This window comes from Diceros bicornis, chromosome 21 (genome assembly GCF_020826845.1).
Source record: "Diceros bicornis minor isolate mBicDic1 chromosome 21, mDicBic1.mat.cur, whole genome shotgun sequence".
In the NCBI taxonomy this organism is placed as follows: Eukaryota; Metazoa; Chordata; class Mammalia; order Perissodactyla; family Rhinocerotidae; genus Diceros; species Diceros bicornis.
Window position 1 is genome coordinate 17,809,480 of NC_080760.1, and position 12,579 is coordinate 17,822,058.

The window sequence follows — 12,579 nt, forward strand, 5'->3', positions numbered from 1 at the left end:
GTGAAGAGATTGGGGGCATACACATTCCTCCTTTACTTAAACATGCTTGGCATTTTTTTAAGTTACTAAAATTAAGTTTATTAATATTGCCGTCAGGGTAGAGGTGAGCCAGAGATTCCCGTTTTTACCGGGAAAGCTAGTGAATGTATTTTCCTTGGCTTGGTCTCGTGTTCTCTAAGTGTACCTCTGCGTTGGTGACTTTATTTGGCACTCTGACTCTCGGAAGTACAGTGTTACTCTTAGAAATTCTTTCTTGCATCTGACAGTTGCCATTGTACTTGCTACTGGAGGAGACAGAGGTGAATGTCCTTAAGAGCTTTGCAGCAGTTCATTTCCCTTACACTGTTTCAGGAGCTTTTAGTGACCAGAGCTGCCAGGTGAGCCTTAGTCTTTTTCTGATTGCCAGGTTTGGTGCCACAAGGCTGAAGAGCATAAAGCACATCACTTCTTAGTTCCATCTTTGTTTCTCTCCTTCTTCAATTCTTTCTTGCATTTTAACCTCTTTGTCTGTTTTTAAACAAGGACTTGGAATGATTCAGTTACCTGTTTTAAGCTTTGTCCTCAATCTTATTCATACCATTGTAAATCTGGGAGTTGATGGTTTTCAAGTTTTAATTGACTAGCCCTATTAGGGCTAAGGTGAAAAGTGGCAGCGTGATCCCATGATCTGTCAGTATGAAAGTAACGGATCTATTTACATGCAGTGTTTGTCACATTTTCCCTCTGTTAGGAACTTTTGTAAGGAAATGACATTCTTGCTTGTTTCATGAGGAGCAAAGGGCGATATTTTCAGAAATAGCTATATGGTCCCCAAGAGGAAACATTCTTTTGCCATGAAATATACTTACTAGACATTTTGGAAAAATTGCAACCTAAATAAGAAAGATATAACTGTAATGTGTTTGGGGTTAAAAATTATCTCAAAACATTTTAGCTACTATTTTTGAGAACAGAGTTTCTTTTATTAGAAATTAGAGGCTTTCAATGGAGTAAAATGTATAATAGTCCAGAGTGATGCATACTGGTTAAAAGCAGATGATGAACTCAAACTAATGATGGAAGTAATTCTAGTTTCAATAGTAAATATCATAATTCTTGTTTTTCATTTAATGTAGTTGGGGCAGGATTTGAATGGAAGCCCACTTGTAATTGATAAATTAAAATGTAATTGAAATGAAAACAAGTTCAAATTATCAAAAGGATTATTTTCTAATTATACTATATATACAGCCATAATTTCCTAACCATAATTAAGAAAGAGGTGTTTACACATTTGGTAATGTTTGTTTCACAGTGTATATTTCTATGAGTACCATGATTAATGCTCATTTTTAAAGCATACTAAAATTACAGGTTTATTATACATTTTTAGCAAATAAATTTATTTAGTTTTTCTTTTAAATAATAAAAACGTAGTTTATAGGGAAGCTTTTTTCACTGTTTTTTTTTTTTTAACTATTTGAAAACTATTATTTAGTCTATGTACTTTACCCTTTTTTGCTAATAACTTTTTAAAAATAAAAATAACTTGTTCTTTCTTTTGCTTTAAAATGTTTGTCATCTGGTGTATGCCAGATTTATTGGACTGCAGTAGTTTTAGTGCGTTTTGGCTGGAATGTTTATTATGACATCATTGTAATCTATATACAGTATGTGATTTCAGATGGTTTCAGTGTTAAATATTTTCATAATTATGCTAGTTTTGGCAGTTCACTTGGAACTTTTTCACATCTCTTTAATGAACATGTTTTACTTCTGGGCTTTTGAGACAACCATATGTTTGAAAAATTAATAGTGTGCTTTTAATGTTAACGTTGTGCAGAAGTGTATGACTACAGACATTTTTAAGGATGCAAGTTGAACTAAAAATAATTACAGTCAGGTTTTATTCACAGTAGTAGTCTTTTTCGTATTTAGAGACTATAACATCCCCCCGAATAACAGAATATGTCATTATAAAGATTGAATAGTGAAATTGTTTTGTGGAATGAAACACTGTGAAGTTTGTTTTGCATTAACTTAAAATGTACATAAGTTCATGTGAAAATTTTCTTTGTTTACAATAGCAAATTTTTACTTCTTTCTTGTAATGCAGTTTCAAACAGAATTTTTTTCTTATGCTAATATGTCATTTGCATCTGAAGCCATGCTATCTTGTGAAAGATCATCTTATATTATTGTATAATTCTCTTAGTGTGGTATTGAATAAGAATTTTTGTTTTCTAAAGGAGGTCTTATCATTTTATTTGCCTCTAATACCCTATTAGATTGGTAAGTTTAGTGGTTATCCTTCTTTTTATTTGTTCTTGAAATTTTCTCTTAAAATATATGAAATAGAAAAACTAAATTTATCACCATCCTTGTAAATATTATAAAATAGTTTTATTATTGATTAATGAATTGATGGTTCACAGTACACCATCAATTACCCTTTGTGTTGGTATCTTTGATCTCTCCCTCCTCAGATGCGTCCCTCCTTCAAATAAAATGCGCTCTTTTATCCCCCAGAATGGAATAAGAAGATGCCAGATACCTCATATTTCTACCCCATCTATTTCCTGCTTGTAATACCTCTCTTCTTGAAAGAGCAATCTATGCTTATCTATTTTAACTTCTCATTCACTCTTTGAGCTACTCATTTATTGCTCCTACTCCTGTCCTATACTGGAACTACTAAATCTCCTTATAGGTTATTGACACCCTCCTCCTAATTACCAAATCTTGAAACATGTCAACTAGAATGAAGACTGAGAACATCTCTATAGTTCTTAACATTACTCCGTTTTGTTGAACTGGTCCATACTTTTAACTTCTGGTATTGTTCTTCCAGCTTAAACATTGTATACTCTGGCTTTATTTGACTAATCATCGCTCCTTGTATGTGCTACATACACTTATACTGTTTTGCTTTTGTTTATAGTTTTCCCCCAATTTTGCCTACAATTTTAACGTAAAACATTTCTACACTCAATTTTAAGGGCCTTATCTCTCTAGTTCTTCCAAATAGAATGACTCTTTGTGTTTCTATTACTTAAAAACAAACAAAAGAAGTCCTCTTGTAGAACTAGTTGTGTATGTTTTTAATAGATTATGAAATCCTTGAGGACAAGTATTACATCTTATTTGCCTTTGTGAATCCAGCAATTAGCACATAAGAGCATTATATAAACGTTTGTTGAATCAAGGCAGGAAAAGAATACTCACATTGTATAAATTCGGGAATAAATTTCAAAAATGTGGATGATTTGTTGAAGTTTCTATGTTATCCATGTCAAAACCCAATTAAACCTTATCTAATCTGAATAATAAATTCAGTAAACATTGTTAAATAGGATGCAAAGGATTCTAAGGATGATTGAGATTAGTTATTAAAGATGATTAAGGGGCCAGCCTGGCGGCGTAGCGGTTAAGTGCTCATGCTCCGCTGCGGTCCCGGAGTTCGGATCCTGGGCATGCACCAACACACCGCTTGTCAAGCCATGCTGTGACGGCGTCCCATATAAAGTGGAGGAAGATGGGCATGGATGTTAGCCCAGGGCCAATCTTCGTCAGCAAAAAGAGGAGGATTGGTGACAGATGTTAGCTCAGGGCTAATCTTCCTCACACACACAAAAAAAACATAGAGAAAAAAATAAAGATGATTAAGAAGACAGCTCAGATTCTTAATTTAACTTATAAAGTAGTGAGAGTCTTAATGTATAACAACAAATAGGGGGAAATTAAGACCCTTTCCATTTATTTTGCACTCAGATAGAGATGGGAAGTGTTTAACAGCTTCTATTGTATAGTCTTCTTTTGCTAAGGCCATATATAAGAATTTTTTTGACATTATTAAGTGGTTTATTTTGATACCAACTAAAGAAAGGAAGAATTTGTGGTTTTAAACTACTAGTTATTTTTATTTTCATTTTTTTTTGTGAGGAAGATTGGCCCTGAGCTAACATCTGTTGCCAGTCTTCTTTTCTTGAGGAAGACTGTCGCTGAGCTTACATCTGTGCCAGTCTTCCTCTATTTTGTATGTGGGATGCCACCACAGCGTGGCTTGATGAGCGGTGTGTTAGGTCTGTGCCTGGGATCCAAACCTGCAAACCCTGGACTGCCAAGCGTGGGAACTTAACCACTATGCCACTGGGCCGGCCCCTACTACTAGTTATTTTTAAAATGCTGTTTGAGAATGCAAGTTATGAAAATTGTGTGGTTATATAGATTTTTAGAGGTAAAAAAATTAGAAGAGTCTATCTAATCACATTTAGTAACCATAAACTGCATATATTTAAGAAAACTTTTCCTAATCCTTGAATGGTGATTGATGCTTTTCTTTTCTTTCTTTAAAATAAAAATAGGATGACCATGAAAGCTGTGGTTCTAATTCTACCAACCGTAGTGCTACTGAGAACACAAAATCATCAGTAAAACCCCGAAGAATTCAGCAGGCTGCTCCCACAGATCCTGATTTACCCCCAGGTAACTTCTAATGGGATTGATAAAGCCAGAATTTCAGTTGTCATTAATCGTTAGTTTATAGCCTTTTATAGAATATACACTTTGAGTATTCCATAGTGTCGTAAAATACTTAGACTATATGTGCATGGGCATTTGCTGCATGACGTCAGAACACATCAAGTCCAGAGGCCTCACAAATGTCTCGTTCTAATTTTGATGCTCTTTTGCAGCAGGTTGTTTCTTAAGTTTCTTTCTTTTTTTTTGAGGAAGATCAGTCCTGAGCTAACATCCATGCTAATCCTGCTCTTTTTGCTGAGGAAGACCAGCCCTGAGCTAACATCTATTGCCAATCCTCCTCCTTTTTTTTTTTTTGTTCCCTTTTTCTCCCCAAAGCCCCAGTAGATAGTTGTATGTCTTAGTTGCACATCCTTCTAGTTGCTGTATATGGGACGCCGCCTCAGCATGGCCGGACCAGTGGTGCATTGGTGCATGCCCGGGATCTGAACCCAGGCCACCAGTAACAGAGCGTGTGTACTTAACTGCTAAGCCATGGGGCCGGACCCCCTTAAGTTTCTTTCTTGAATCCTCTCCAAGCAAAGACTTGACTGTAATTTCCCACTCATAGTCTCTTTGTTCCCCTTACTTCTTGAGGAACAGAGGAAAGACATTAGATTGTTCTGAGTTTCTGGAAACTATAAAATTTAATAACAGAATCACAGAACTTTTTAACTGGGAGAGACCATCTCTCCTCTTTCATTTCCTGAAATTTTTATTTGCCTGAAACACTAGTGGCTTATGAATAACAGTTCCTTGGTAAATATTTAATGAAGAAAAAACAGTGATCATTACATGTCAGCTCTGTGGCCAAAGTGCATAGCTGCTTTTCTACAGTTAGGAATTGTTTATCAGTCACTTCTCTTTTGATTTTATTTATCAGTTACTTCTTTTTTCTGAGGTATAGTTGACATTGGTATACACTTGTTTTCTGCGCCCAATGTTTATAGGCTTTCTGCTGGTTTTAACCTAGTTAATATTTGATAGTCTTGTGGCACCATCTACTTTACTTATAAGAGGCTGGAGTTAGTACAGCATTTCATAGCCGTCCTCCCTCAAATATATGTTCTAAGTTACATTTGAATTGAACATTTTTAACTAATGTTATAGTGATGTAATGCTGATGCTTTGTATTCTGAACAACTTTACCTAACAGGTCTCTGTAATCCCTCTGGCTTTAGAATAGATCAATTGCTATAGCTGGAGAAGGTGCCAGAAGAAGATATTTTACTTTTGAATGTTTCTAATTCTACTTAGAGTAATGTGATGGTTCCAGAACTTTCTAAATTTTTTCTCACTAATTAACTCCTTTGGGAAAAATCTCTGGTGAATTAAACTGTAAATTAAACTGTAGCTTGTTCTTATTTATTAAATGGGCAACTCCTTTACCCCTTCAAATTTCTGACTACATATCCCCTCAAAACTCCTTATACCAGCTCCTTGTATAGAATTCTTTCCATCAATATCCTGACAAAGAATAATCAGTTTTAGGTTTAACTGTTAAGTCTTGTTACTTTTTTGTCTCGTAAGAAAGAACTTGTTTAAGAAAAATTTAAAGTTTTGGTCACTTGTTGATTTCACAGATAAAAATCTTCTATGGGCTAACAAGCATGTATTTAAAACAGGTCCCAGACTTTTAATGATTCTTTAGAGACTGTGTTAGAATTTACACTGATATTCAGAATTGGGAGAATTGGCCTATTTTTAGGACATAAAACATAAAAACATAAATGGAACGTAAAACATCCTGTTTTTAGGGCCAGCCCCGTGGCTTAGTGGTTAAGTGCGCGTGCTCCACTACTGGCGGCCCGGGTTCAGATCCCGGGCGCGCACTGACGCACCGCTTCTCCAACCATGCTGAGGCCGTGTCCCACACACAGCAGCTAGAAGGATGTGCAGCCATGATGTACAACTATCTACTGGGGCTTTGGGGGGGAAAAAAAAAGGAGGAGGATTGGCAATAGATGTTAGCTCAGAGCCAGTCTTCCTCAGAAAAAAGAGGAGGATTAGCATGGATGTTAGCTCAGGGCTGATCTTGCTCACCAAAAAAAAAAAAAAAAAAAAAGAACATCCTATTTTTAGTGGCATAAAACAGAGTTGTGTTCTACCTGAACTAGTTGAGGTAGCTTTTGGATTAACATGTGCTTTTCTGCCTTACCCAACAGGAGGACTCATATCGTCTTTTATGCTGACATAAATCACAGTTAAGTTGTTGCTTTGGGAAGTAACTGAACTTGTTGGGCAATTACTGGGAGGCAGAGCAGCTAAACTTAATCTTGCCAAAGGAAACAAAAGGGATAATTTGAGAATCCAGTTGGATAATGGCAAATCATTTTATTTAAAGGTTAACTCTTATGGTTATTTGAGGACTCATTTCTGGCAACCTTATCCTGCCTGGGAACCATATTAAGGTTATTGAATGAATTCCTTCTCTCAAATATTCTAGGGCAAAGTTTTTTCTTTAAGGAATTCTGGTTACAGTTTTGGAGTTTGAACACTTACATAGATCTACAGATGCTTTTTGAGAAAAATTTTGGTGTTGCCAGTAGTTGTTTGTTCTATACCCTTGAAGGATGAGTGGTTCTCTAATACAAAGAGAATTCAAGTCAATATCCAGTATCCTCTTTGCAATCTCTATTCCTGTTATGCATAGCAGTCTTTCTCAGATTATGGATCTTGACCAGTTAGTGCATTGTGAAAGCAATTTAGTGAGTCACGGCAATCATTTAAAAAATATATGGCGTAGAATAGAAAACCTCATAGCATACGGCATATAGTAAAGGTTAGTAATATTTCATGAAAATTGTGTGTATATGTGTGCTTGTGCTGGGTTTTAATGTCATATGTCTTACTAGGAGAGGGATCAAAAGAGTTTGAATCTGATTGATGCATACACATTTTCTTTCAGTTAATGATATATAGCCAGAACCTTCAATTACTGCTAATAGAGTAACAGTTTTGAATTGTGGGCTTAGCACATCCTGTAAGATATGCTGATAGTTCCTATTCAGAGAGCAAGTTTAAGGATATTTGATTTATTTCTTTATTCATTCATGCTTTCCTCAGTATTGTCTGCACTTTATCTCTCTGTAAAGTGAGATTACTTCTAAGTTAGGTAACTGGATTATTCAGTTCTGTGTTCTCTGAAGTGTACAGCCTTTGGCTGTTATTGAAGGTCATTATAAGAAGCAGCCCTTTGTGGGGTGCTTCTGCATTTTCTCTAAAATGGCTTTAGAGGGTATTGTCCTTTAACTTATTACGGTCTCTTAATTAACTGATATGTTTTTTCTTATTTAATAATTACCATTTAAAAAAAAATCCTACTTGTTTGCTGGGATGCTCAGAGATAAATTTTGTGTTCAATTGCATAGCTTCTTCTTTCTTGGTCTTGTCATGTAATTATCTTTTTCCTTTTCTTCTCCTTACCCTTTTACTCAGAATATATCTATACATATATATGTATATGTGTGTATACACACACAGTTTAATGGACATATTTAGGGTATAGATAAACTAAAAACCACGTTGCCCACTGGGTCTGAAGTTATGACTCAGTCATCTTTGATCTTCATCATATAGCATAGAGGTCAGCAAACATTTTCTGTAAAGGGCCAGTTATTAAATATTTTAGGCTTTGTAAGCCATATATATTCTGTTGCAGCTATTCCACTCTTCTGATGGTAGTGTGAAATCAGCCATAAATGATAAATAAGCTAAGATACAAGGCTGTGTTCCAATAAAACTTTATTTACAAAAACAGATGGCACAGGCCTCATTTTGCCAGCCCCTGATCTAATACAATGTCTGGTTCATAATAGGCATTTACATCTTTACTGCACTGCAGAAAATCTGAACTGTACAAAATCACAGTGTTTTCTTCAAACTTTGATAATCAGTTACAGAGTCATTGAAATGTCTAAGAAGCTACTTCAGATTTTCTGGTCTAGCAGTCTATCTTTTTTTGGAACCGGGACTCTTGAAAATCTGTTGAAAAAGTTATAGGCCCACATATGCATATTTAAAATTTGTATGTAATTTTTTTTTTTTTATAATTTTATTTATTTTATTTTTCCCCCAAAGCCCCAATAGATAGTTGTATGTCATAGCTGCACATCCTTCTAGTTGCTGTATGTGGGACGCGGCCTCAGCATGGCCGGAGAAGCGGTGTGTCGGTGTGCGCCCGGGATCCGAAACCCGGGCCACCAGTAGCGGAGCATGCGCACTTAACCACCAGGCTGCGGGGCCGGCCCCTGTATGTAATTTTAAGGTATTCACATACCCGCTGAAGTCCACATGTAGGCCCCAGCTCAGCCTCCGATCTAGCCCACATTTTGTGGATGAGAAAATGGGAACTTACATTTTTTGGTATACATGAGGAGAGTCATTATTAAATTAGTAGTCATTTACTCAAAATTTTGTTTTCTGCAGAAAGTATTGAATATGAAGTGGAAGATATAGTTTTTGTGTGAGGCGTGCATGCTTAAATGCTTGTCATCTTAGCCTGTTAGGGCTTGGTTTTCTGAAAAATCTCTTGAAGGAAGTTTAATAATATTTGGAGAGTATATCAGATAATTTAAGAATATTTATAGTATATCAACTGTTCAAGAACCTGAGCCCAAATCGCAATATATTGTAATAGAAGATAGCACAAACATTTCCTTTCTATTTGCCTGTGGGGAGCACAAGAATTTAAAACTATCCAATCACTTTTCCTTTCTGGAAGCTTTCAGAGTAGAGAAGACCTTGTTGCAGATGAAAGAGAAATGCATAGCTTATTTCACATCTTTATTTTTGCTTTTACTGTTTTAACATCTTCTGTTAACATTTTCTGGAAAAAATTTTAAAAAAAATAATAGTGACAAATTGTATAAGTTAGGTTAATGTTAACTGGTGAACACATTAACCTCTAAATTTCAGTGGATTAACACAAGTATTATGTTTTCTTTCTGTACAGTTCAAAGGCAGTTTTTTACCAAGAGCCCAGGCTTCTTTTATCTTGAGGCTCTGCTATGCCCTATGCCAGACTTTGACTTTTACTCCTTTTAGCCTTTTCAAGAGGAATCCTAGAGAAAACCTATCTACTTCTTAATACCCCCAGGCTTGAGGTGGTACATATTCTTCTCAAATTTTATTGAGGAAAACTATTTGCATGAACGTTATGTATGGCTTAGAAGTCATATCTCAGTAACAATTCTACATTCTGGAAGAAGCACAAAATATTGATGGGTAGCTAGCCATTTCTGCCATACAGGTGTTCATTCTCATTAATATATTGATCCTTTTAAAGGTGGGTTATGCTTCAGACTATTATTTTGTCAATAACCTTCAAGATATCTAACGTTTATATTTTATTACAGGAAAGGTGATAGAGAGCCTTTATTTCATTCTAATTAGATTGAATTTCAAAATATTGCTTAGTGGAGGCAGGCTGTTCAGTTCCCTAAATCTGTATTGCTGTGTGAATGAGAGTATGCTGGAGCAGCTTTGAGGGCTATTTTGCCCTCAAAGAATTAAAGTATAGAAGACTTTGTAAACTACAGTGCAAAGCCGAAGCAGGGAGGAGCTCTAAGAAAATGCAAGTAATATTTTTTAGATAATAAAAGGAAGGAGTGATTATGTCCAACTGTGTGTGGCTTCCAAAACACACAGGTAAAACAGGCAAGAAAGATTGAAAATGAAAGGATGGGAAATGACGTAACAGACAAATACTATTCAAAAATAAATCTGTATTTGTAACATAAAAATCAGGTAAAATAATCAGGTAAAATAAAACTTAATGCAAAAGCATTAATGGACATATGTAATAGATACTAAATTATAATAAAAGGTACAGTTCTCCAAAGAATATGTGATGACTTTGTATGTACCTACAACCTAGCTTTGAAATGTGATAGATCAAGCAGACAAAAAAATCCCAAAACTGGATCTTTGAATTTCAAAATTAACAAGATTGTTTTAGTAGGTATGTGTAAAACTGCACCCATCAGATAAGACAGTGTACATTCTTTTGATGCACACATTGGATATCTACAGACATTGAAAAAGACTTAGTCAAAAAGGAAGTCTTGACAAATTTTGAAGAATCACTATCATAAAGACCATCCTCTCTGATCACAATGCAGTTAAGTTAGAATGTAATTGCTGATATGTTTGAATTTACCTCTACCGTTTTATTATTTGTTTTATCTTTATAAGCTCCGATTTTCATTCTTCTATTTTCCCTCTCATGCCTACTGTTTACTTTTCAGAGCCCTGAAATAGCTGTTCCATACATTCTTTCCAGGTTTTATGGCTACATTCAGTGGGAAAGACAGAGTGGAATGCGCCTACTTTTATCTTACCCAGAACTGGAGCCTGTTAACATCTTGATGTACAACCTTTTAGAGACTCATTTTTTTTGTGTGCACACGTGTGCATACACATACACACATACGTTTTCTTTTGTAACTTGAATTTTTTATTCAATGTTAAGAATATGTTTCTAGGACATTAATATTTTTTACATTGTTATTTTAATCATTGGCATGTATTACATTGTATAACTCTTCCATAGTTTATTTAACCAAACCCTTTTTGTTTGATGTTTGGGTTATGTTTCATTTTCAGTTTTGTGTAAAGTTCTTTAACAAACATACTGGTAGGTAAATCTTTGCACATACTTCTCTTTATTTCCTTAGGAGAAATTCTCACCAATTTATAGAATCAAAATTTATGAGTAATTTTAAGGTTTGGGCACAAATTACCATCTGAAAAGTTTAACAGTACTTTCTTCCAAGCACAGTTTTGGTCCAATCCTGTTTTTTATTATTAAAAATCATTTCTTTGAAACTTTTATAGATGGAAAATGTTATCATATATTCTATTGCTAATTGGGATTACCATTTTATTCTCTTTTCAGCACTTTATGTAGGAAAGCTAATTTTTACGTTTTGTTAGCTAATCAACATTCAGTATTTTTCAGTTGCATTTTTTAGATTTTCTATATAAAAAAATACAGTCATCTTTGTGTAATGATAATTTTGTATTCTCCTTGTCAGTACTTATACATATTTCTCTTTTTTACACTTATTTAGTTGTTTAGAACTTTTGTGACCACCTTAAATAATAATACTGATAGTGTGTATCCTCAACTCACAGCTATTTGTTTTAGCTCCTATAGTAACTGCCTTAAGTTACTTTCTAGTTAACAAAAAAGTTTTATTTTGAAATAATTTCAACCTTCCAAAAAAGGCAAGAACAAAGAACTTACTTTTCCTTTAACTATTTGATCATAAGTTGCCTGTGTGATGCTGCATAACCCCCAAATAAATTTTACATCAAAAACTTGACCAAGATGTTTTTTGGTACTTTAACGAAGTCATCAACCATGGAATTTCTGATTTTGAGCAACTTAGCTTCCCAGTGACCACATCAGGATAAATTGATTGCAGATGTTGTCTTTTTGTAGCCACAATTATTTGATACATGCCATTTAATTTAAGAATATTATTAAAATGTCCTTACTACCCAAAGCCATCTACAGATTCAATGCAACAAGCCTTATCCAAATTCCAATGGCGTTTTTCACGGAAATAGAACAAACGATCCTAAAATTTGTATGGAACCACAAAAGATCCCAAACAGCCAAAGTAATCTTGAGAAAAACAAAACAAAAAAAACAACGCTCCCTGATTTCAGACTTCAGTACAAAGCTGTAAAAATCAAAACAGTATGGTATTGGCATAAAAACAGACACACAGATCAATAGCACAGGATTGAGAGCCCAGAAATAAATCTACACATGTATGGACAATTAATTTATGACGAAGGAGCCAAGAACAGACAATGGAGAAAGGACAGTCTCTTCAATAAATGGTGTTGGGAAAACTGGACAGCCACATGCAAAAGAATGAAACTAGACCATTATCTTACACTGTACCCCAAAATTAACTCAAAATAGATTAAAGACTTGAATGTAAGACCTGAAACCATAAAATTCCTAGAAGAAAACATAGGTGATAAGCTCCTTGACATTGTTCTTAGCGATGTTTTTGTAGATATGACTCCAAAGGCAAGGGAAACAAAAGCAAAAAATAAGTAGGG

General features: G+C 34.8%; 1 protein-coding gene across 10 annotated transcripts in view; it reads left to right on the forward strand.

The window, feature by feature from the left end:
* The window catches only part of VPS13B (vacuolar protein sorting 13 homolog B), a 739,916-nt gene that overhangs the window by 47,962 nt on the left and 679,375 nt on the right, over positions 1-12,579 (forward strand). For all 10 annotated transcript variants that reach the window (XM_058564706.1, XM_058564703.1, XM_058564701.1 and 7 more), the window contains exon 4: positions 4,344-4,464. In XM_058564706.1, coding sequence (XP_058420689.1) covers positions 4,344-4,464 — 121 coding nt within the window. The remainder of the gene's footprint in view (positions 1-4,343; positions 4,465-12,579) is intronic.